The sequence below is a fragment of the Myotis brandtii genome, unplaced genomic scaffold (assembly GCF_000412655.1).
Source record: "Myotis brandtii unplaced genomic scaffold, ASM41265v1 scaffold1327, whole genome shotgun sequence".
Lineage (NCBI taxonomy): Eukaryota > Metazoa > Chordata > Mammalia > Chiroptera > Vespertilionidae > Myotis > Myotis brandtii.
The window spans coordinates 266,836-292,397 of NW_005354705.1; the positions used below are offsets into that span (position 1 = coordinate 266,836).

General features: G+C 49.8%; 2 protein-coding genes across 3 annotated transcripts in view; both read left to right on the forward strand.

Moving 5' to 3' along the window:
• UNC45B (unc-45 myosin chaperone B) overlaps positions 1–23,869 on the forward strand; it is a 25,990-nt gene extending 2,121 nt beyond the window's left edge. For both annotated transcript variants that reach the window (XM_014534751.1, XM_005860210.2), the window contains exons 3-20: positions 79–115; positions 1,185–1,360; positions 2,675–2,764; positions 3,686–3,853; positions 4,793–4,961; positions 7,927–8,097; positions 9,031–9,202; positions 9,764–10,064; positions 11,321–11,415; positions 11,586–11,727; positions 11,886–12,026; positions 14,589–14,716; positions 15,584–15,650; positions 16,401–16,514; positions 16,870–16,985; positions 18,103–18,220; positions 20,389–20,544; positions 23,467–23,869. In XM_014534751.1, coding sequence (XP_014390237.1) covers positions 79–115; positions 1,185–1,360; positions 2,675–2,764; positions 3,686–3,853; positions 4,793–4,961; positions 7,927–8,097; positions 9,031–9,202; positions 9,764–10,064; positions 11,321–11,415; positions 11,586–11,727; positions 11,886–12,026; positions 14,589–14,716; positions 15,584–15,650; positions 16,401–16,514; positions 16,870–16,985; positions 18,103–18,220; positions 20,389–20,544; positions 23,467–23,727 — 2,622 coding nt within the window. In that variant the 3' untranslated portion in view covers positions 23,728–23,869. The remainder of the gene's footprint in view (positions 1–78; positions 116–1,184; positions 1,361–2,674; positions 2,765–3,685; positions 3,854–4,792; positions 4,962–7,926; positions 8,098–9,030; positions 9,203–9,763; positions 10,065–11,320; positions 11,416–11,585; positions 11,728–11,885; positions 12,027–14,588; positions 14,717–15,583; positions 15,651–16,400; positions 16,515–16,869; positions 16,986–18,102; positions 18,221–20,388; positions 20,545–23,466) is intronic.
• A 1,325-nt stretch (positions 23,870–25,194) lies between these two features.
• Positions 25,195–25,562, forward strand: part of SLFN5 (schlafen family member 5) — a 19,509-nt gene continuing 19,141 nt past the window's right edge. The window contains exon 1 of the mRNA XM_014534752.1: positions 25,195–25,412. The gene's annotated coding sequence lies outside the window, so the exon portion shown is untranslated. The remainder of the gene's footprint in view (positions 25,413–25,562) is intronic.

Sequence of the window (25,562 nt, forward strand, 5' to 3'; positions counted from 1 at the left end):
CGCCTTCCCCTGCAGACCCTCTCAGGCTGTCTCTGCATTGGGCCCACATTAATCAAGTCTCTTCCTTCTTTTTCTCAGGAGAGCTATGCTCAGGCGGCTTCAGATGCCTCCAGAGGTGAGCCACCCCCCTTGGCCCTGACCCCACCCCCTCTGTTTTGTCTAAGAGGCTCTTGACACTCCAAGGAATTACAAATTGTGTAAACTTCATTGTGGGCCTTGTAGGCAGGGCTTCATATGTGCCATCTATGTCTAAGGCACATTTTTGCAAATGGGATTGCATGTTAAATACGGTGCAGTGGTTTCTTTTTTTAAGAGATGCTTTTGGGAATCTTTTTCATGGTGTGGCATACACCGCGTTTGTTGAAAATTAGGATATTGCCATGGGGGATCCCCAGAACCGGGCCCATCAGCCCAGTCCTCGCCGTGGGAGCCAGGCTTCCTCTGGGGAAGAGGGAGGCCCTAGCCTGTGCCACGACCACTAGGAGAAATAAACATAAAAAAATAAACAGAAGTCAACATTGGCTGAAGGGCATGATCTCTTGGCCGCAGGTCTGTGTTGGGTTTTGACCCGGTTACCATTCTTTTAGGGGAAACGGATAGCCTGGAGTGAGTTCAGAAGGTCGGGAACCAGCTGGAGAGGGGACTGGAAACATCCTGTGAAGAGCAGTCAAGGGGAGTGGCAATATTTAGCTCAGAGAAGGCAACTCCCAAGTGGGACGGAACGCTGCCTTCAAACCCCTAAAAAGCAAATGCTGTCATGAGGAAGAGAGATTGGGTTTCATCTCGGGGGTTCCAGGGCTGAATGTAGGATAGAAGGGCCAAGTTACAGAGAGATGGATTTCAGGGAGGAAAAGGGAAGGGCTTGATGGTGGAGCTGCCGGGCTGCCTGGAGAAGGAGAAAGCTCCCCAGTGCTTGAGGGATGCAAGCGCCAGTTGGATGAACGCTTGGCAGGGATCATCACGTAGCAGATTCTGGAGCATCAGGCGTTGGGCAGGATGACCCTCAAACTTCCTTCCAGCCTAGAGACTATGATTTTCACTCTCTCCTGAGCGAAGGGGAGCTCTGGGCCAATCGTCTATCTGGGTAGGTAATCTCAAAGGAAGAGATTGGGGGCAATGGCAGGGGAGGAAGAAAGGCGGTCTGCAGCCCGGCCCGCTGAGGCCCTGCCTGTCACCCTCCCCAGCCATTGACATCAACTCCTCGGACATCAAGGCCCTGTACCGGCGATGCCAGGCTCTGGAGCACCTGGGGAAGTTGGACCAGGCCTTCAAGGACGTGCAGCGCTGTGCCACCCTTGAGCCACGGAACCAGAACTTCCAGGAGACACTGAGGAGGCTCAATACTAGCATTCAGGAGAAGGTGAGCCAGACCTCTGCCCACAAGTCTTGGCTGCCTCCCCCCATTCCTGGCAGCGGCCTGTTAGAGAAGCAGGCCGTCAGGGCAAGGCTAGTCCTTGTGAACACGTGGCACGAGCGGGTACCACCGAGCAGCTGAACAGCTGCCCCATGTGTGAGTGACCAGAGGTGCTGGGAGGCTTGTTTAAGGGTTTGAGCCAGCACAACTAGAACATGGGTCTTTTACATTCCAGATGGGGGTTTTGGTGGTTGTTTTTTTTTTATTAAATTGCAACAGTGTAACTGCAACTCTTCCCCTATTTCTAGGAGGATAAAGGCAGCATGAGATACCTAGGAGTCAGGGGGGGTGAGGGGTGGGGTGGTAATTGGTGGCAGATAGAGTAGAGTCAGGAGCCAGTAGGAATAGAAAATCTTTTCTAGGAAAATGGAGTGAAGTGAGGAGAATTTGGACCAGAGATGAGAGCTCCTGCACCCTAGTCCTGCCTTAGCTACCAATTTTCTGAGGGACCTCTTGGGGTGTTAGTTTCTCCTCTGTAGGAGCAGGAGGATAAGGAATCACTCAGCTCCTGGCTCCCGGACTCAGTAACTCCTATGTGCCTGGGGCAACCCCATGGTGGGGCCCCAAGGTGGGTCCATTGTCCAGAATGTGGACGCAGAGCTGAGGAAATGCGAACTAAGGAACTAAGGAGTGATCAAAGAAAGGGCCGTGCGTGAGAGACCCTCCCTGCCCTGCAGGCCAGGATGGAAATAGGAGGGGGTGTGGACCAGCACAACAACGTAGTGGGAGGTACAGAAGGAGCTGGTGAGATGGGGAAGATGATCAGTTTGGTCATTTTATGAAAGCCTCAGGGCACTGGGGTTGGGGTTGGGATTGTGAGGAATGAGGCATCTACACATAATGGTGTCAACTGCTTGAGGAGCTACTTTGAAACTGCTTCAGGTTTCTGATCCTGGAGGCATATTTCTGTTTGAGCCCATACTGAAATGTCGAATAGCTAACTGTTTACTAGACTCCAAAATTGGGGTGATGATCCCTTGCCTTCCAAGATGTGTGATGACCAAAAGGGATAGTGAATGTAATTGGATTGTAAGTTTTGTGGGGCAAAGACTTGCTTCTGTTCACCATTCTATCCCTGGCATCTGAGCACCTGCAACAGTGTCTGGCATGTAGTAGTTGTTTAGTAAACGTCGGTTGAATGAATGAATAAATGAATGAATGACAGTGCGGGGGGCCCAGAGTAGGTGCCCTAATATTCACTGAGAGGAACTATACGTGGAGCGGACTGAAATACGGACCTCCGCCTGTTTCCTTCCTCAGCTGCGCGTGCAGTTCTCCACAGACTCGAGGGTACAGAATATGTTTGAGATCCTCCTGGACGAAAAGAGTGAAGCTGATAGGCTGGAGAAGGTGAGCGCTGGCCTTATTTAATTAATTTAACACTTCTCTACCTTTTTAAAGTCCTTATCCATAAGCAGAAATGTTTTGTTATTTATTTATTTACCAGAGGCCTGGTGCACGAAATTCTTGCATGGGTAGGGTCCCTAGGCCTGGCCGGTAATCAGGGCCAATCGGGGCCTTCCTTCCCCCAGCTGCTGGCTGCCGGCTGCTGGCTGGGGCCTTCCTGCATTCCGCACCGGCCCCTGGTGGTCAGTGCTCGTCATAGGGAGCGGTTGAACTCCCAGTTGGTTGAACTCCCAAGGGGACAATTTGCATATTAGCCTTTTATTATATAGAATTTATTTATTTATTTTTGTTAATCCTCACCTGAGGATATTTTTTCCATTGATTTTTAGAGTTGAAGGGAGAGGGAGAGACACAGAGAGAGAAACATGGATGTGAGAGAGACACATCGATTGGTTGCCTCCCATATGATCCTGACCAGGGCTGGGGATCGAGGCTGTAACGGAGGCATGTGCCCTTGACTGGAATTGAACCTGGGACCCTTCAGTCCACGGGCTGACTCTCCATCCACTGAGCCAAACTGGCTAGGGCTACACAGTTTTATTTTAATATTAGTGCAATCAGAGTTGAATCTATGATTCGGATTCTGCTAAGCATTGTTGTTTTTACAAGTTGCCTGGTAGTCTTTTTATTTATGTCCTTAATGATTGCAATATAGTTCATCAAGTTGGTCTTTATGCAAGTTACTGTGTCTTTCTTTTGAATGATATTCTTGGGCTATTTTTCCAGGAGTAAGATTATAGGGAGAAAGAATATAAAGATGTTTTGAAGACTCAGTTCTTGAACCAGACCCTGCATTTGGCCCAGGGCTAAGGCCTCCACAGCCAAACCTTCCTCCTGACCGTCACTTTCTCTTCCCTCTTTCAGGCTGCCAACAACCTCATTGTACTGGGTCGTGAAGAAGCAGGGGCTGAAAGGATCTTCCAGAACAATGGAGTGGCCCTGCTTCTGCAGCTCATTGACACGAAGAGGCCTGAGCTGGTGCTGGCTGCAGTGCGGACCCTGTCGGGCATGTGCAGTGGCCACCGAGCTAGGGTGAGGGCCTGGGCGTAGGCACGGGTCTGGGCACTTGGCATGAATGGCTGCCCGGACAAGGACCTGGAAGGGTGACATGTGGGCAGGGTGTGGCTGGCATAAATGGACCCTGATACAAAATCTGAAGTGTCCCCTCCAACTTTGGTTGTATGGTCCTGGATTCAACAGACATTGCTCCTTTGTTTTTCCTCAGAGCTGGAAATGGGTCTATGTCAGTGGTCGGCAAACTGCGGCTCGCGAGCCACATGCGGCTCTTTGGCCCCTTGAGTGTGGCTCTTCCACAAAATACCACGTGTGGGCGTGCACGTACAGTGCGATGGAAACTTCATGGCCCATGCGCAGAAGTCGGTTTTCGGAAAGGAGATAGACGAAACAAGTATACAAGACGAGTGTGGATGGGAGAGTTGGAAGGGGTCGACCTCAGCGAACATACCTCAATCAGATTGAGGACGTTTTTAGCAAAGGCCAGCTTAGGAGTACCCTAATTAAGTTAATAACAATGTACCTACCTATATAGTTTAAGTTTAAAAAATGTGGCTCTCAAAAGAAATTTCAATCGTTGTACTGTTGATATTTGGCTCTGTTGACTAATGAGTTTGCCGACCACTGGTCTATGTGAACATAAGGCTATTGAAAGTCATCTGAGAGGAGGAGCTGAATGCAAAGGCTATGATAGCTTACACTTTTTCATGCTACATCTTCAAAACCTAGTGTATACTTTACACTCATAGCACCTCTCTCTCAACGTGAACGGCCCCAGGACACGTGCTCAATGACTCCATGTGGCCAGTGGCTCTGAACCTCTGGCGAGGGGCATGGCTTGTGTCAGGGCATCCCCAGACCCTGGGCCAGGAGGCATGGGCTTATTTCCCTACTGCACGGGGTGGTTACCTCCCACTCCTGAACCGGCACGACTGACTGTGGTTTGTGGGGGTCCAGGCCACGGTGCTGCTCCACGCAGTCCGGATAGACCGAATCTGCAGCCTCATGGCGGTGGAGAATGAGGAGATGTCCCTGGCCGTCTGCAACCTGCTCCAGGCCATCATCGACTCTCTGTCTGGGGAGGACAAGCGGGAGCATCCAGGGAAGGAGGAGGCCCTGGTTCTAGGTAGGAGACAGTCTTCAGTTTTGGTTCTGGAGGTTGGGGGCAAGGGAGAGTCTGCTACCACCTCAGCCTGGGAATTTCCTGTATGTGGAGGTTGTCTGGTGTTATTTTCATACTTATTTTCCGATGATAAAAGTAACAGATGCATAGCAGCATTATGGACAATAACTTAAAGGTAGAAGCAAATCGAGTGTCCATCGACAGATGAATGGATGAACAACAACAAAAAATATATATATACACACACAATGGAATATTTACTCAGCTTTAAAAAGGAAGGAAATTGTAACACATGATACAACATGGATGAACCTGCAGACATTATGCTAAGTGACATAAGCCAGTCTCAAAAAGACAAATATGGTATGATTTCATATAGATGCAGCTTCTGAAATTGTCATACTCTTAGAAACAGAAAGTAGAATGACAGTGGCCAGGGATGGGGTAGGGGGAAATGAGCAGTTATTTAATGGGTACAGAGTTTCAGTTTTGCAAGATGAAAAAGTTTTGGGGATGGATGGTGGGGATGGTTGTACAAAAATGTGAATGTACTTAATGCCACTGAACTCTGTGCTTAAAAACGATTAAAATGATGTTTATTTTATGTATACTTTACCACAATTTTAAAAAGTAACAGAGGCTCATTGAGAAATTTGGAAAAATTTAGAAATACGTAAAAATGAAGAAAAAAAAAACCTCACCTGTAATTACCCCTCCTGATAACCTTTTTTTCGATCCATCCATATAAATATCTATTTAACAAAATTGGAATTTGGCTATGGATAGTTTTGTGTCTTTTCTTCACTGAACATTATGTTAGTATTGCATACCATTTAATAGTCTTTAAAAGGGTTCCTTTTGACTTTGATCATTTTATCATATTAATTTTACATTTGTTTCATTCCTACATACATGCACGTATAGACTCCTGCTTCTTCCTGCACATCCAGGTCTGAGGCATCATTTTAGAAGTCCCTGCCCTGCTTGGGAGGGTCACAGAAGCAGGGTCACTCAAAGGGAACGTGATTTTGGATAATTTCATTATATTTAATTGTATGGATGTATCGTGATTGGTCAGGCAGCTTTATATTATTGGAGATTTCAATGGTTTCTAATTGCATGCTTGTGAAACACGCCAGCAGCCATTCTTTACATAAAATATATTTGCACTTGTAGTTATTTCCTTGGCACAGGTTCTGAGAAATGGGAGTACTAGGTCAGAGGCTATGAACATAACGGATGTTCTTTCTTCATCTACTTTCAAGTTCCCTCCTGAGAGGGTACATCCACTTGTACTCATTGTCACCAAGTGACGTTGAGTTCCAGTCTCAAATCATTCTCACCAGATTTGAATACGATCATTCTTAAATAGATTCTCCTTTTCAGCAGGCAAAAATGATCTAGTGCGATTAATCATTTTCTTTATCTTTATTAGTCATTTGGATGCCTTTGTCTTTGAGTGGTTTGTTCACACCATTGCTTATTTTTTTCTACTGGGTCATCAGTGCATTCTTATTGATTCATAAGAGCTCTCTGTAGGTTAATACTATTAACTTTTGGAGTCCTGGATTCTTGATATGGTTCGGACTTACTGTTGAGATGGTCAGCAAGTCAGGTTCCTTTTTGCACTACAATGGCTGGAGGGTCCAAATGGGCCTCACTCGTATGGGTGGTGGTTACCTGGAGATGCTGGCCAGGGCATCTTGGTTTTACTCCTTGTGGTCTCGCTAGTGGGCAGCTTGGATTTTTAAAAAAATGTATTTTTATTGATTTCAGGGTGAAGGGAGAGGGAAAGAGAGATAGAAACATCAATGATGAGAGAATCATTGATTGACTGCCTCTACCACGCCCCCTACTGGGGATCAAGCCTGCAATCTAGGCATATGCCCTGACCGGAATAGAACGGTGACCTCCTGGTTCATAGGTCGAGGCTCAACCACTGAGCCAGGCCAGCTGGGCCAGCTTGGATTTTTATGTAACATGGCAGCTGGATTCTAAATGGACAAGCCCCAGTGTGCAAGTGCTTTTTAAGCCTCTGGGTGTGCTGTCAGTCACATGATCAGCCCAGGCCCAGTGTGGGAGGGGACTCCCCAAGAGCATGAATAATGACAGGTGCAGTTTATTGGGGGACACGACTTCCTTGTGAGGTAGTGAGCTATTAGCTATCTGCTAAAATATTTTATATATTGATTTCACATCTATGTCCCTGTGGCATCCACCCACCTCAGGTCCCAATTTTGCTCTCCCGTGGCCTTACAGAGTAAGTCTGTTATCTCACCCTCGTGACAAACCTCCATCTGCAAATGGGCTATCATGTCCACTTCCTTCCTTCCTTCTCTATGCAGATAGCCTCATTTCTTCAACGTTTATTTACATGACACCGTTTGGAAAGCCTTCCTCCCTGCCTGCCTGCCTTTGGGCTCCAACCTAGAATGAGAACAAAAGTCTCTAAGTCTCAGAGAGGTCAGATGGGGCAAAGCAGGAAAAGGCATTTATTTGCCTTTTGAGATTCCCAGTGGGCATGGAGGAACGGGCATCCCAGACAGAGGCTTGCATTCGGGCGCCCGGCCTGCCTGAATCTGTGGGGAGTGAGATGTCTATAAGGGGTACACATTTCCTTTCTGGAAAACGTTTTATTAAGTCAGTTCATTAAAAACTACACAAAGCATCCCTGGGTCCCTGCCAATCATGACCTGGAAGGAAGAAGTAGCTGTTCAAGGATGGAATGGGCTGTAGTAGAAGTCAGCGCGCAGAGTGGCTGGAGGACCCCCAAGTGGTGTCTAGGGATTTCCCTCCTTTTTGGGGGGGTTGAGGTGGACAATACTATACGCTTCTGGGAAATTCCAATATCCAGGAAGCGGTAGATTTGATATTTCCAGAGTCCTTCTAGAAGCCTCTTCCATTCCTGGTCCTAAATACCCGAGGCTCCCTGGTCCTCTCTCTTTATCCCTGTTCTCTCCTCCCTCAGACACCAAGAAGGACCTGAAGCAGATCACCAGTCACCTGCTCGACATGCTGGTCAGTAAGAAGGTGTCCGGCCAGGGCAGGGACCAGGCCCTGAACCTGCTCAATAAGAACGTCCCCCGGAAGGACCTCTCCGTTCACGACAACTCACGCACCATCTACGTGGTGGACAACGGTGAGGAGGTGGGCGGGCCTGGGCTCACTCCAGCATTCCCATGGGCACCAGGGTACCTTGCCCTGGGCAGAAAGTGGAAGAAGTCTTCAATCCCAATGGAAAAGCCAGGTTAGGATCCACTAGCGGGCTGGTGAAGGTAGAGGTCAAGACTCTGAATTACGGGCCTGGCCATACCCAGAAAATGTCTAAATACACCCAAAAACATGTTATCTGGGTGAAGTTTCCTGACAAACAGGGGTAAGTGCTAAAGAACAAACAGGATTCCACCAACCACAGGGTCACGCTCCTGAAGTCTCATGGTTGGCAAGGCCTTCTAGAAGGGAGAGATGGCATCGCCTGCACGTTATATTAAGCCTAGGAAGAATATTCTAGAAGATAGTCACGGAATTTGTTAGCTCTGGGTGTTATCCTCTCCTAAATTGACGTCTTTTATTGTGGCTGTATAATCTGCTACAATAAATTCTCTTGCACATTTAATGGCATTTACACTATTCATTGTTCTTAAAGGTTCAAGTCAGCTTTACCAGCTTGAAATTCATTCTACTTTGATATTGCAGTTCCCTTGTTTGGTTTTCACAGATCTCAGCAAAGTGCACATTAATGAATTACTCTAGTGCTTAAGCCTCACCCCCAGCACTTTGGCCCCAGTTCTGGTCTTCTCTGCATATATTACAAAGGCTGAGCACCAACAGCAGACCTCTTCCCTCTGCACGGGGATCTAGGCCCAACCACATGGTTTATGGTGTAGAATGGGTGGGGAGCCATAGTATTGTTCTAGGCATCATAATGAATAGCACTTGGGTAAAAATAATACGGACTTAAATTCCTGGCGTGCTAATGAAAAGCTGCAATGCTGAGGTTGCATGTTTTGCAAACCGGGCTGGACAGAGCCCAGCAGGGGTCTTACACTTGCCGCTGCCATCGGTCCTGCAGGCCTCAGGAAGATCCTGAAGGTGGTGGGGCAGGTTCCAGATCTGCCGTCCTGCCTGCCCCTGACCGACAACACCCGCATGCTGGCCTCTATCCTCATCAACAAGCTCTATGACGACCTGCGCTGCGACCCAGAACGCGATCACTTCCGCAAGATCTGTGAGGAGTACATCACGTGAGTTTCCGGGAGGCCTCATGGGTCAGTCTCTGTATTAGTAATCAATAGCTGTGTAACAAATGACCCCTAAACTTAGCAGCTTAAAACAATAATAATCAACCATTTATTATAAAAAGAAAGCAATTGGGGAATGGCTCGCTGGGTGGTTCTGGCTTTGGGTTTTCTTGGCCTGGGCTGCAGTCATCTGAAGGCTTGACTGAGGCGGGAAGATCTGCTTCCAAGATGGTGCACTCACATGGCTGGCACATTGGTGCTGGCTGTTGACGGGAGGTCTCTATTCTTCCCTGGGTGAACGTCTTCCTACATGGCAATCCCTGTCTCAGAGTGTGCTTCTTGGGGAACACAACCCCTGACACATCCGTTAGGTCACGTATCCTCATCGTAAGTCTGTGAAGTAGTAGAACTATCCTTAGTTTCCAGATCAAGAAGCTGAGACTCAGAGAGGTTCAATGAATTGCCCACGGTCACACAGCATATGAGTGGTGAATCCAGGATGCAAATCCAACTCTGTCTGCCCCCAAATCTCACACTTTCCGCCACCCTCGCCTTCTCTTTTAGGGGCAAGTTTGACCCCCAGAACATGGACAAGAATGTGATTGCCATCCAGACGGTGTCGGGAGTCCTGCAAGGCCCCTTTGACCTGGGCAATCAGCTGCTGGGGCTGAAAGGTGTGATGGAGATGATGGTAGCGCTGTGTGGCTCGGATCGTGAGGTAGACCAGCTGGTGGCCGTGGAGGCCCTCATCCATGCCTCTACCAAGCTCAGCCGCGCCACGTTCATCATCACCAATGGCGTGTCACTGCTCAAACAGATCTACAAGACCACCAAAAATGAGAAGATCAAGATCCGCACACTGGTGGTAAGTGGGCTCGGTACCCGACATCATGCCAGGCACCAGCGACATCAGGATGAATGAGGCTTAGCCCCTGTCCTTGAGGAGGTCACCATCCGAGGGCATCACGGGGCCCTGCAGAGCAGTGTAATGTGTAGGAGGCTGTGAGAACATAGATTCAGAACAGCGGGCCTACATTTAACCTCTGACACCTCCTTGCTTTCTTTCTTCTTTTTACCTTTTCCTACCTCCCCACACCCTCCTTCCCCTCTGGTAATCACTATACTGTTGTTTGTCTATGAGTTGTTGATTTTTTTTCGTTTTTTGTTTTTCTTAATCCCTTCATCTTTTTCACCTCCTCCATGCTTCCGAATGGCACGAACACTGATGGGTTTTATCCAGCAAATATTTTTAGAGCAAACTCCAAAAAGTCAGTTTATTTGATCAATCAGTTTCTATACGGCACAAACCTGCTTTATTTTTTTCCATCTTCATTTTACAGAAGTTATTTTCATTGACCTTTTCCTCGTGAACAATTATAGTGAAGATTTGAATCATTTATCTTCTTTTGTTTGTATCAGTTTAGAAAAAAATGAATTTTCGCTTCTGGCACTGTGAGTTTTCTCTTATGGAAGACTTTTTTTTTTCTAAAAAAAAAGTCCAAATTTCCTGAGCAAAATTCTGTACATCTGAATTTGTTACCCATACGATAGGATTTCTCTGCCAGTTTCTGTGCTCTGACAAGTCTCACCACTGCAGTTTCAGACAGGATTAGTATTACCTTGTGCTGATTTTTCAAAATGGCATTCAAAACATCTGTGGGGTCAAATGGTGGAGGAAAGGGGTTAGGGTAAAAACCTCCAGCTTGCCTGGCTGGTGTAGCTCAGTGGTTGAGCATCAACCCATGAACCAGGAGATCAGGGTTCGATTCCCGGTCTAGGGCACATACCCGGGTTATGGGCTTGATCGCCAGCAGGGGGTGTGCAGGAGGCAGCCAATCAATGATTTTTCTCTTATCATTGATTTTTCTGTCCGTCTCCCTAAAATCAATCAATCAATTGTGTATATATATACCTCCAGCTTTTCCCTTCCTTCACCTGGATGCCTCGGCATCTCAGAAGAGGTGACACCTGAGCTGAGTTTTGTAGTATGAATAGAGGTTTATCCAGGCAAAGAAAAAGGGGCAAAGTGTTCCAGCCACACGGACCTGTTTGAGCAGGGCAGTGTCCCCAAGCGTTGGTGCCTCTGACCCTCCAGATGTCCACTGTCTCCCTCCTCCACAGGGACTCTGTAAACTCGGCTCTGCAGGTGGCACAGACTACGGTCTCAGGCAGTTTGCTGAAGGGTCCACGGAGAAGCTGGCCAAACAGTGTCGCAAGTAAGGGGGTCCTGATTTCCCCAGGCCTGCCCTCTCCTCCCCGGGGGGTGCCCTAGTGTCCACCAGATTGGGAAAGGCCCCCACCTGCTACCCACTGCCCTGAAATGGCTTCACCGCCCTGACTTCAGCCCTGGTGCCCTTCCCCAGCATCTCTCCCTCCCTGATTCCAGGTGGCTGTGCAATGCGTCCATAGACACCCGGACCCGGCGATGGGCAGTGGAGGGAATGGCCTACCTGACGCTGGATGCTGATGTGAAGGATGACTTTGTCCAGGACATCCCTGCCCTGCAGGCCATGTTTGAGATGGCCAAGGCAAGTAGGGCCCTGACCTCCGGCCTCAGGAGAGATCTATTAGATTCAGGCCCAAACTAACTTGTGGACCATGCGAGGGAGCCTTCTTGGAAGCAGAAGTTTGTTCTGAAGTTTTCTTTCTGCCTTCTCCCTCCTACCCCGCTCCCCGGTGTCTCCAGACCTCTGACAAGACCATCCTGTACTCGGTGGCCACCATCCTGGTGAACTGCACCAACAGCTACGATGTCAAGGAGGTCATCCCGGAGCTCGTACAGCTTGCCAAGTTCTCCAAGCAGCACGTGCCCGAGGAGCACCCCAAGGTGGGCACGGGGACCGCCCAGGAGGGGGTCTGTGCCACCAGTCCTCCAGAGAGGTGGAAAGGAGAGCTAGTGATGTCAGGGTGTTGCGTGGGTGTGTTTGGGAGAATTTGGCATAAGGTAAACCGAAGATGATCATGATACATTTCTCCCACTAGGTGGCGCTCGTGTTTTTCTTAGTTTTAGTGAAACAGCCACGACGAACGTTTTGCAATTTATGTTGTTGATTTGATGGACATCAGACAGTTGCATTTTATGTTCCCAACACACAAAAATTTTATTTTCTGGGATATCTGGATTTAGGGATATGGGTGCTAAGTAGGAAAAATGAGAGAAGGAGAGACATGGATCAGCAGTAGCCAAGATGTCACAAATTCCCTTGGGGTCCTCCCCCACTACCCCCCATGATTCCCTGCACACAATGGTATACTTTGCTTGTGGTTTGCATATGAATATATATGCATCCAACTTCCCACCAGAAAAAAATGTAGATTTTTTTTAATGATCAAATATAACCGTGTTGCAACACAAAAAAGTGGAGAGCAGACAAAAGAAATTAAGCACTCACAATGACATCCCCCGCCCCCCCCCCACCCCCGCCCCAGTTGGGTATGTTTCTTTACCTACCAGAGGCTTTGCTTTTTTCTATGCACCTTTTTTCTTTCCTTTTCATGGTTATAATCAGAATGTAGTTATAACTTTGTACTCAATTTGGGAAAATACTTTGTGCTTTCTCATGGCTGTGCCACTCTCTGAATCGTTTTCTAAAGCTGCATAGTATTTCACGCAGGAAAGAGTGCAGAGCATATACTGCTGCTGTGAAGCTCAAAGGTGGCTTCTAGCGATTGACTGTCAGTCTCTCCTAGCTACTCTGAGGATTATCTGTAAAGACTACTCAACCCTGGGGCTGACTTTGGGTTTCCAGCGAAACCCAATCCATTGTTATGTCAGTTTTGTCTGACATATCCCCTCTCACTCCTGCCTACATCCCCCATTGTAGGCGGCAGAAAGGCACCGTGTCAGACTGGTGGTGGTGGTTGGGGGGAGGGGTGGGTTAGACCAAACCTGGGTTCAGCAACCTCAATATTTGGGTTCTGGCTAGGAAAGAATTCAGAGCAAGACCCAAGCTGTAAGAGAACATTTATTGGGTAAATTACAGAGGTTAAAAAAAGTAATTCCTAGAAGAAATGGGCTTAGGAAACAAATTATGGAGGTAAAGGAAGGGCCCTTGGAGCTTGGGAGTGAGGAAGCTAATGCCTGGAAGAGGGGGCGCGAGAGGGAAGGGAAAGGAAAAGGCAAGAGCGTGCTCCCAGGCAGGGAGAGTGCACTGGGTCCTCCGTCCTAAGGGTTTTAAGGGTGGAGATTTTAGGGGAGACCCAGGAGAAGATCTCAGTAGAACATTCCGTAGTCTTCCAGGTGTGTCCATTCAGGATTGATTAGCCAGCAGCAGGGCAGGGGGTCATTATTCAATGCAGCTGGTCCTGATGTCAGCCATGGCTGGGTTTGCTGCTTATCTGGGCCTGGAGCTGAAACACACCTGAGGCCTAGATGTTATCTCTAGGGAGGAAAGGTCAGGGGTCCAAGCCTCATGACCAGCGATATGCCAGGGGAGGAAAAGTCACGCTGGGGGCAAGGTCCCGCCTGACAGTTGATTGTCCATTGCTGGGCACCTGGGGCTTTCCACCCTGGTGGCCTTCCGTACCTGACCCATCGTCCTTGCTCTGCTCACTGCCTATATCCCCCCGACCCTCCCACCTGCCACATACCCTGATGATAAGTCAACCATTTGCAAGAAAACTAACATATGGGTCATGCAGTGTTTTGGATCATGGTTCTTTCATTTCACTCCTCTGGGAATGAAGAGTCTTTGGGGTTGATTTCCTGGCCCTCTCAGCTACTCAGGCTCTGTGTTGGGAGGGGGAGGGCAGAGGAAGAGGAGGAATTGCTCTGACGTTCACATTGGCAGAACATGCCGTAACCCCCTTTGCTGTTTGGACAAAGGGAATCTGGAGGAGCGTATTCATTTCCATTACGGTTATAACAAATTCCCACAAACACAACTGCCCCAAATAACACACATTTATTATCTCCCGTTCTGGAGGTCTGAAACCTACAATCGATTTCACTGGATCAAAGTCAAGGAATCAGTAGGGTGGGTTCCTTCTGGAGGCTCGAGGACACAATCTGTTTTCTTCTCTTTTTCAACTTCTGAAAGCCACCTTCCTTGGCTTGTGACCTTGAATTACTTCAGCCTTTTGCTTCTGCGGTCACTACTACTTTGCCCCTCTGCCTCCCTTTTAAAAGTCCCCGATGATGATACTGGGCCTGTCCAGATAACCTAGGACTATCTCCCCAGCTCAAGATCCGTAACTTAATAATCACATCTGCAAAGTCCCGTGTGCCATGTAAGGTAACATATTCACGGGTTCTGGGGATGAGGACATGGACGGCTGGAGGGACCATTATTCAAGTACCCCAAGAAGTCGGAAATGTGCCATCTTAGTGCCAACACAGATTGGCCTGGTGCCAGGCCCCTGGCCCATTGCCACCCTTTTGTCTCCCCAGGACAAGAAGGACTTCGTAGACATGCGGGTGAAGCGGCTCCTGAAGGCTGGCGTCATCTCGGCGCTGGCCTGCATGGTGAAAGCAGACAGTGCCATCCTCACCGACCAGACCAAAGAGCTGCTGGCCAGGTGCGGCTGCAGGGGCCAGGGCTGGGCCTGGCTGGGCAGGGAGATGGAAATGGCCGGGAGTAAATAAGGAAATGAGCCGCTGGGGGGGCCTGGAGAGGAGCCTAAAGGGGATCGGCATTGAAAGTGACATGGCGGGGGAGGTCCCCACAAGTGGAAGTTGGCATCAGGAGGAAAGAGGCCACTGTCTGGTTGCCTGGTTCCCAGGTTTTGTGTGGGACCTGCTATTTCAGAGATGAAAGGCACAGTATCTGTGCAACCTGGTGGGGCAGGCAGCCAGGCTCACAGTACAATACAAGGCAGTGGGTGCCATGATGGGGGAAAGACAGAGTGTTGGTTGGAGCACAGCAGTGGCACCTCACCAGCCAGCCTGGAAGGTGGGCAGCCAGGAAGGCTTCCTGGAGGATGTGACAACTCAAGGGAACCATGAAGGAACAAAGGAGCCACTCCACTGCAGGGGAGGGAAGGGTTCCAGGTGGGTGGAACAGCATAGACAAAGACACCAAGGATGGAGGAAGAATGAGTGCATTTGGGGTTTTCCTGCAATATGTCTGGAGCATGGAGTGCATAGGAGCGAGTAGTGCTGGGTAAGACCAGAGAGGGAGACAGGGCAGGTCACAGAGGTCCTGGGGTGTTTCTCCTGGTTCTTAGGCAGCAAGGAGTCATTGGTCATCTCCCTAAATGAGGATGAGGTGGCTCATTGCAGCCTCACTTCCTCCCCAGCCACTTATGTTCTTGGCAGCACCTTCCCAGGGTGCACGCGCACACCAGCAGCACTTCCCAGGGCTGCACTGGCTCTGACTGGCTGGCCTGCTGATGCCTAGGAGGGGAGTGCTGGCACATTAAATGCCCTTTGTCCTTACTCTACAGGGTATTCCTGGCACTGTGTGACAACCCGAAGGACCGAGGCACCATTGTGGCTCAAGGTGGTGGCAAGGTAATTGGGTGGGATAAGGTTCTTGGCATCCTGAAAGGTACTCTACTGGGGAGCAGCGTGTGTGTGTGTCTGTGTGTGTGTGTGTGTGTGTGTGTGTGTGTGTGTGTACGCACATGCATGCATACTCTATGCCTGACTCAAGAATAATGTACCTGCCCTGTCTGGTTTGGCTCAGTGGATAGAGCGTCAGCCTGTGGACTGAGGGGTCCCAGGTTTGATTCCAGTCAGGGGCATGTGCCTTGGTTGCGGGCGCATCCCCGGTGGGGGGTGTGCATGAGGCAGCTGATTGATGTGTCTCTCTCATCGATGTTTTTGACTCTCTATCCCTCTCCCTTCCTCACTGTAAAAAATCAATAAAAATATATTTAAAAAAAAAAAGAATAATGTACCCTCTGTCCCCACCTGACCTCCTGGAATATGGTCATTCAGGTAACTGTGCTGTCTGTTCTCATGGCCCCAATCCAATTTCTGCCTGATTCTGCGATGTGTCATGGGACTTGCTGTGGAATCCCATCTGTCTCCCTGGCGTCGGGAAGGAAGCATGGTGCAGATACCAAGACCGTGCACTCTGCTACCAAAGACTCATCATGGAGTCCTTGTTCGTCCCCATGGCAGCTGCATAACCTTGGGCAGATTACTTAATCTCCCTGAGCCACAGTTTCCTCATCTGTAAAATGGGGGGAAATCACACACTTTGCAGAATGTCACAGGATGTCTGTCACCCAGGAGTGACCATGCCCTTTCTTGCAGGCCCTGATTCCCCTGGCTTTGGAGGGCACGGACGTGGGCAAGGTGAAGGCAGCCCATGCCCTGGCAAAGATCGCTGCTGTCTCCAACCCGGACATCGCCTTCCCCGGGGAGCGGGTGGGTGCTTGGGTGGGTGGGATGGCGCAGTGGGAGGGGTCTCCTCTGCTCCTAGGGGCCTTTCTTCTTGTCACCCTGCTCCTGGCTTGGGAGGGCCATGGTGTTGTCACAGAGAGGGCAATGAATTGGAGGCGCCTGGTGTCCAGACCAAGCTCTGCCTGACTCACAGGGCTGTCCCCTGGGGAACTCCTCTCATCTGCAAAGTAAAGGGAGTGATCCTGCCTTTCAGGATCATCATCAAGGTCAAACCAGACCAATGGGTGGACAAGGGCTTTGGAAATTCTAAAGCTGGAGACCTGTAAATGTCAGGGACTGGGGGATCAGAGCCTCCACCGGTCCCCCTATTCCCCCACAGGTATATGAGGTGGTGCGGCCCCTTGTGAAACTCCTGGACACACAGAGGGACGGGCTGCAGAACTACGAGGCCCTCCTCGGCCTCACCAACCTGTCTGGGCGGAGCGACAAACTGCGGTGAGCGGGGTGTGGAGGAGCAGGGGTGAAGACAGGCGTCCTGGAGTGTTTGGTTGAGTTGCACATATACCACGTGTGAAAACGCTCCTCCAAGGGCTGGCTCAAAGGCAGCGGGAAGAAATACAACGGGAGGGACTTGAGTTAACTTGGAAAAACCACATGGAGAACGTACAAGCCAGAGGAGACGGAAAAGACTTCTTTCTTACGTTGTAAAAAGATGCCCAGGAGGATGGGAGGGAGAAGTATAGTCCTTCTCAGAGGCAGGGGATGGTGCAGTGCATTGGGTTGAGATTCTTTTGGTACCAAGTGGCAGGAAACTCAGCCCCAACTGGTTTGAGCATAAAGGGAATTCACTGGCTCATGTAAACACAGTCTGGGGACTCGGATTCAGGTGCACTTGATGCAGGGGTTACAAAGCTGTCCTGGGGCCTGTTTCTCTGTACCTCTCCTGTCTGTGTGTTTATTTGTTTTTTTAATATATTTTTATTGATTTCAGGGACGAAGGGAGAGGGAGAGAGAGATAGAAACATCAATGATGAGAGAGAATTATTGATTGGCTGCCTCCTGCAACCCCCACACTGGGAATCGAGCCCGCAACCAGGCATGTGCTCTGACTGGGAATCGAACCGTGACCTCCTGGTTCATAGGTCAATGTTCAACCACTGAGCCATGCCGGCTGGGCTCCTGTCTGTGTTTTAGCTCTCAGAGGGGCTTTTCCCCTCTCCCTCAGTCACAAGGCAGCATCTTCATATCCAGCAGGAGAGAGACAAAGAAAATTTCTCTTCTTCAGCAATAATACAAAAGAACCCCCAGCCCTGGCCGGGTGGCTCAGTTGGTTGGAGTGTCATCCCGTACATCAAAAGGTTGCAGGTTCTATTCCCAGTCAGGGCATATGTTGCAGTGACGTTTTCACCCTGGAACCCGTCACTGTGGCCAGGATGCCCGCTGGTGCCCCTCCTGGATCTGGGGGCAGGATCAATGCCACAGGAACCCTGCCGGCCGAGGATGTGGGAGGGATACCACTAGGATGGGGAAAGGGCACCTAGGTGGCCCAGAATCCTACATGTTCACGGCGGAGAACTCAGTGGCCTCTCTTGCTCCACTCCTCCCGCCCTAGGCAGAAGATCTTTAAGGAGAGGGCCTTGCCAGACATCGAGAACTACATGTTTGAGAATCACGACCAGCTGCGGCAGGCGGCCACCGAGTGCATGTGCAACATGGTGTTGAACAAGGAGGTGAGGGGGCTCGGCATGGGGACGGGGAGTGACCGAGGCATGGAGAGTCGGGCTATAGGCCAGGGCCGGGCGTGACTGGGGTTGTTACAATGGTACTAAGGTAGCATTGACTATATATGGAAGAAATGTGAAAATAGTTACAATTTTAGAATATTTTAAATGTTAACATGAATGAAATATTGCCGTTTCCATAGAAACTACATTTCACTATATCTGTGCTCTTCACAGAATAATCACAGGATTTATAATAATAAAATGAATTCAGGACACGTCAATGACCTCATGGTCCAGTAATGGGACAAATTGTAACCATACGATGAATACATGTCTTCTCCTTTCCATCCAGCTAGAGTATTTTTTAAAATATTTTTTTTATTGATTTCAGAGAGGAAGGGAGAGAGATACAGAAACATCAATGATGAGAAAGAATCATTGACAGGCTGCCTCCTGCACACCTCCTACTGGGGATCAAGCCCACAACCCTGGCATGTGCCCTTGACTGGAATCCAATCCAGGACCCTTCAGTCCCCAGGCTGACGCTCTAGCCACTGAGCCAAACTAGCTATGGCGTCCTGCTAGAGTATTTTGCTGTACCTGTAGGTATAACCTCATCAGAGGTAACAACAGGGTGTAAATCTGAGGTTCCCTGTGAACGTGGAGGCCAGGCCAAGTGGCCCTCCTGGGCACTCACGGAGGGCCTAGTGTGAGACACACTCTGTTTCTCCTCAACTTAAGTCTTGAATCTTCTCACTGTTGTAGCAAGAAAACTTGACCCATAAAAGCCTGTTAAAGTCAAAAGATATAAAGCTACCAGGGCCTGCCAGGGAGCTGGCCTAATGCTGAGCTGGGGGCCTGATAGCCATGAGGGAGAAGAGAGTGTGTCCAAGGAAAGGGGAGGGGAGAAAAGTGGGAGGGGCAGCAACCTTCCCTGTGGGAGCACCAGCTGTGGCAACAACCAAAATAAAAGAATACAGCAGTCCTAACAGGATAGTTCATCTCTCACTCATATAATTTCTCACATCTGGATCAGGTGGCTCGCTTCCAAGCAGTGACTCAGGGATCCAGGCTTCTCTGATCATCAGGCACTGTCTACCCCTCTGCCACCTTGGGAGTGGTCTCTATTCCGATAGTGAATGGGGACAGAGACCATGGGAGAGGCACCCGTAGTGCTTTGCCATGGCGGCCTGGAAGTGACACACATCACTTCCACTCACGTCCCACTGCTGAGAACTGGTTATGACTGCATCTAGGTGCAAGGGGTGGTGGAACATTCTCCTTTTGGGGCAGTGGCTTCCCATTCACAACTGTGTCCCAGGAGAGGGGACCGCACTGACCATCTCTCCATACTCTCACTTCTGAGGACCACTGATCCCGCTTCAGGGAGAGTCATAACCTGGGCAGCGGTGACCTTTGACTCCTTTTGGAGCTCCACTTCTAGGAAACCTGACCCAACAAAATGCCCTTAAACTTGACCAACCAGATATTACTGTAGAGCTGAGGAGTAAGGGAGGGTGGTTCCTTGGGCTCTGTCAGGGCCCTGGGCCCCAGGAGGCTCCTCTCCTGCTTTTGAATCCTTGTAAAGCCTCAGCTCTCACCTGGTGGAGACAGTACAGCTGTTCTTTAAATCCAAGTAAACTGCCCAGCCATCCCTTGCTCCTGCAAAGCCCCTGTGCCTTTAGGGAGTGCAAAGTCATTTTAGGGCAGACCCTGAAGGCCCATCTGTTGTGAAACATTCCAGGCTTCCCCCAAAGGGAAGTGAGACACAGCTCTTCAGGCAACATCTACCCTCGAGGAGTCTGTCTGCCTCTTTTTTTTTTTTATTGCTTAAAGTATTACAAAGAGTATTACATATGTCTCCTTTTTTTTCCCCCCGCCCTTGACAATCCCTGTCTGCCTCTTTTCCTGGGTGAATAGCTGAGTGCAAACAGAGGTTGTGGAGCACGCTATCTGGGGAATCCTTTATTTTCGTTAACCTTTTAGTTGGAGGAGATTAGCCCCTTCATCCAGCTAATCAGGGAAGACTTCCAGGGGGAGGTGGCATGGGTGAGCTGCTCAAAGGAAAGCTCCCAGAGATCCTGGGCCAGGAAGTGTGGCTTCAGGTGCATCTTTCCCTCCCAGGCTGGGCAGGTGAGGGCATTTTTTCTGAGCCATGGACCTTCCTCTCATAGGTACAGGAGAGGTTCCTGGCGGATGGGAATGACCGGCTGAAGCTGGTGGTACTGCTCTGCGGGGAGGATGATGACAAGTTGCAGAATGCAGCCGCAGGGGCCCTGGCCATGCTGACAGCCGCGCACAAGAAACTGTGCCTCAAGATGACCCAAGTGGTGAGAGTGGGCCCTGGAGGCCAGCAAGGGGGTGGGTTTTAGTGAATCTCTCCTCATCCCGACCATATTGCCCTGGGTGATCCTCTGGGGAAAAGCCTGTCTCCGTGGTAACCACTCCCAGGCCCCCTGTTTCTACCACCTAGGGGGCTTCAGCACTTCCCTTAGGGCAAGCTTCCCAACCCTGTAAGGTGTGCAAGAGTCACCTGGTGAGCTGGCTAAAGTTCCTTCCCCAGATATTCTGATTCGGTATCAGGGTGGGGTGCTTCCAGCCTGGGGACCACATGAAACTTTGGCCCTAAGCAGCCTCTGCTGAAGTCACTGGCCACACAACTCCTATTGGCACTCCTCTGCAGGGCGCTCTGTGACTCTCCCACTTACTGGGCCCCAGGCATTGCTCTAAGTCAGTGGTTCTCAACCTTCCTAATGCCGCGACTCTTTAATACAGTCCCTCATGTTGTGGTGACCCCCAATTTCATTGTTACAAATTCAACATAATTAAAGCATAGTGATTAATCACAAAAACAATATGTAATTACATATGTGTTTTCCGATGGTCTTAGGCGACCCCTGTGAAAGGGTCATTCGACCCCCAAAGGGGTTGCGACCCACAGGGTGAGAGCCGCTGCTCTAAGTGTTTATATTTATTAAGTCACTCCATCCTCCCCCAAGCCCTGTGCAGTGGGTGTGATGATGATTATCCCTGTTTCACCGATGAGGAAACTGAGTGCAGAAAAGTAGCCCAAGGCCACACAGCTAGTTAGTCGGGAAGGAATTGGAATCCTGTAGGATTGCTGACCCACTCCTGGCCACGTCTCCCTTCTTCCTGAGGGGCTCAGAGATATTGGCTGCTTTCCTGTCCCCACAATGGCATCCTTTTTTTTTTTTTTACATGTTACACCAAATTTTAAGACAAAGGACACTGGACATTAAGAAAGAGGTCCACCCCAGTCTTTATCATCTAGTGCAGTTACTTTTCTTCTTGTGTGTACTCTGCTAGCATTATTACAAAAACCAAGATGTGATCCTAGTCACAATGGCATCCTGATGACTCCTTGAAGCTGGCCAGACCCATCTTTGGTACAACCCTGGGGCCATGTTGGATGCTGGGCCTCTCTAAGTCTCACTCCTGCTGGGATGTGCCCTGCGAAGCCAGGCAACAGCTTTTTCTGCTGGGATCCTATCCCAATAGGATCATCACCCTTCCTTTCACCCCCAGTGGCTCATTCCAGGGACTAATGGACACTGGACCCATTATCAGTCCGTCCACCAGCATTGAATCTTTCCCTGAACCCTACCACAGCTAGCTGAACTTTCTTTTGTGGGGAGCCGATACAGGATTAAGCCTCGGACTGACCTGTTGGCAAAGACACAAACAAGTCCCAGCTTAGAGGGCACAGTCCTCTTAAGCATAATTAGGCTTGACCTTATGACGCTCCCTAGATCTTACCGGGGCTGCTAATGGGCTGAGGGAAGTGCAACAAGAACAAAAACAAGTGAAACTCACAAGAACAGTGTAACTTTGGTAACCACTACCTTGTTTACCTCTGACTATAAAAATAAAGGCTCAGCTTGCCTCAGGATCTCTCTCTGTGGCCTCAGCCAGGCACAGGAAGATCCACAGAGACTAAAGAGAGCTAGAGAGTTCTGAACGCTGTCTCCGCGTAAAACATTCTTCGCCGACTCCGTCCACACCTTTGGGAACCCCTGGACCACTGGGGCTGGACCCCGGTATTCCTTTCCTTTTTTTGTGGTAGGAGACTCAGTGTGGAGTTTGCAAAGGTCTACCTAGAAGCTCAGAAGTCAAGAATTTGCCTTTTCTTCCCCCCTGTCCTCTCCCCATCTCAGAGCAGTGTATGTAGAAAGGTATTCCTGCTTACTAAGGGAGGGTGGGGTGACAGGTACAAGGAAGCACAGAGGAAATCTTTGGGTTAGTGTCTGAAATCATCATTCCTGTCCACTTTCATTTGTTGGGCTCTCACTATGCTCCAGCTCCCATGCTAAGCTCTTTCCACGGATCATCTCCTGAGGCTTGCGGAGGTTAAATAACTTAGCCAAGGTCATACCATTGGTAAGTGGCTGAGCTGGGACCTGAACACTGGCCTTTTTGACTCCAAGACCCATGCTGATAACTATACTACTCTGCTTCCCACGTATGTCTGTTGAATGATTAAGAGCCAAGCCTCCTGGTTTTATTCTCAGCTCCATCTCTGTCTCCTGGGGTTGTCAGAGGGATCTAGAGTCCTGTCTTCCCCGTGCACAATGGTTGGGATGCTTCACACCTGAGAATGGAAGAGAGAGAGAGAAAGAAAGAGAGAGAGAGAGGAGGGATGGAAGAGAGGATACACTCCAACTCCAGTGTTGATCCAGTTGAAGTCAAGGCTGGTGGAGTGCATACCTGGAGCTCCTGTCTCAAGGGGCACCTGGGTTAGCAGAAATAGGCCTTGACCTTGTGCCCAGCATTAGAATCCTCCTCTTTGAGACCCTCCACCCTCATTCTGCTCAGGCATGCAGTGAGCCTGTCCCTTTGCTTCTTAAGATGCTTAAAAAAGAAATGGATGTGTGGATATTTATTTTCTACTATTTCCCGATGTGTGACCATAGATGGCTAAGTTACTTTCCCTCCCTGGACCTCAGTTCCTCCACTTATAAAATGAAAGGAATTGGATTATTTCAAATTCCTTCTAGTTCTCCAATTCCTGCTCGGGTTCTGGTAAGATGGGTACCATGCAGTTGGTCCCAAGGGGCCCAAGTACGTATATTCTGAGTCCCATACACACATGACCAGAGTCCCTGCTCACTTGCCCTTTCAGAGCCCAGAATCTGGGCCTGGCCAATGCCTTCTATTTATCTTGTCCAAAATCTCCTCTCTCTGTCCACCCACTGATTCCTCTAATCCTTCCTTATCCATCTTCCCCGCTCCAGACAACTCAGTGGTTGGAGATCCTACAACGGCTTTGCCTGCATGACCAGCTGTCTGTCCAACACCGGGGCCTGGTCATTGCCTACAACCTGCTGCAGGCTGATGCTGAGCTGGCCAAGAAGCTGGTGGAGAGTGAGCTGCTGGAGATCCTGACTGTGGTGGGCAAACAGGAACCGGACGAGAAGAGGGCAGCGGTGATTCAGACAGCCCGGGAATGTCTCATCAAGTGCATGGATTATGGCTTCATTAAGCCAGTGTCTTAGCCAGGAGCCCACCAGGGATGCTGGGGCTGATCCTATATTGTGCAGAGTCCTGAGCAGGGAACTCTTGGAATGTCAGTTCATCTAGGGATCGTGGTGGTGACAATGAAGTCTCCATGTAAAAAAATACTTGGTTGTTCCCTGAGTTGTAAATCTTCTCCTTCGCCCAAAGTGTGTCTGTTCCATTGGCTCTCTTGCTCCCTGTCTCCCTGTATCTGTCACGTTATAGAAATTCCTAGAATAATTTTTATCTGTAATTTTAGTGTGTCTGTTCCATTGGCTCTCTTGCTCCCTGTATCTGTCATGTTATAGAAATTCCTAGAATAATTTTTATCTGTAATTTGGAAGACAGGTTGGATCATTCTTTCTGTACCCATTCCAAAGGCCAGGATAATGGGCTGAAGTTCTTTATGTTTTGAAAAAGGAGTTGTGTGGTAAGGTAGGGCCTTATAGGTGTGTGAATATAAAGGTAGTGCTATTGTATCTGGATGTTGATCTGTGCTGCTTTTCTTCCTCTCTCTCCCACACTGTTTGAGTAAAGCTGCCTAGAATTGTATGTTTTAGCTGCAGTGCCCTGTCCCAGCCCCATCTCCCATCCCATCGCTCAACTATGATGGAAATATGGTTCACATTCAACAGTGTGACACAATTTTTGCAATTTGTTTGGGTAAGTCTTCCAAGCAAGATGAACATGATGAATTTAAATGAGATCAACTCAAAGTACTTTAAGAAAAACAATTTCACTGGCTCATACAGCTTGTCTATCCAGGGAAAGGGCTGGAGTTGTTAGATCCAGGGTTCAAATACTGTCACCAACATTATTTTTTAGGCGGGTGTCTTATCTCTTTCATCCTCCCTCCCGATATCTTGGCTTTGATTTCCTCTGGGTTGACCTTATTTTCTGGTAGCCTCTCCCCATGTGCTAGAGAAGATAGTCCACAGTAGCTCCAGGCTTATATAGTTACTCGAGGCCCGGTGCCTGATCTGTGGGGCGACTGGCAGGGCTCCTGGCTCCCACCCGCCTTGGCCTGGCGTCGCCCCGCCCCCCGCCTCCGCCCAGAACACTCTTGGTAATAAAATTAGGATGAACACATGGAGAACGGTAGTCTTGGACAAGGCTGGGGTGTGAGCAAGCCTGCAGTGGGCAGGTGAATCAAAAGGACATTTCCCCTTTTCTTTCACCAAAACACCATCGCCTGATCCTGAGGGTGTTCTAGCAAGCGGTGACACTCCCCGCTGCCAACTCCTCGCTCCCCCGGGAGAGTCGGGGAGACCGATCCCGCAATTCCAGCCCCAAACCCGGCTGGAGGCGTTGGGGAGAGAGACCTGTGGCCCGCGGGCAGCTGGGGCGTCCGGGCAGGGCGAGAGGAGGTGGGGCTGCTCGGGAAAATCCCTCCCTGGATGGGGCGAGTACTGCCCCGCTCATTGGAAAACATAATGAAACAACACTCCACCCCCAACCACCAAAGATCACCAAGGCGGCTGTCCTCGCAGAAGCGGGGTTCCGGTCTACAGAAGCGAGCCTATTTGGGCTGTTCCTGTCTCCTGTGCCCCGCCCCGTGAATTGTCACCGATTTCAGGTGATTTAAGGACCGGCCCCTGCAGGGTCACGGCCAAGGCTCTGGGTTTGGGACGCTCCATCGCTGTCTCCGGGAGGGAGGCGCGCTGCAGAGGAGAAACCTTGACCGGTAATGAGTCCCGCGCCCCTTTGCACAGGTCCTCCAAAAACTCGGTTCCCCCTCTCCAGGTGCGCGCAGGACCCCGACCCTGGGGTGGTGAAGGCGGGGTGCAGCGGCTGCAGCCCTGGGCCTGGGCTCCACCCCGGGAGCTCCTTTCCC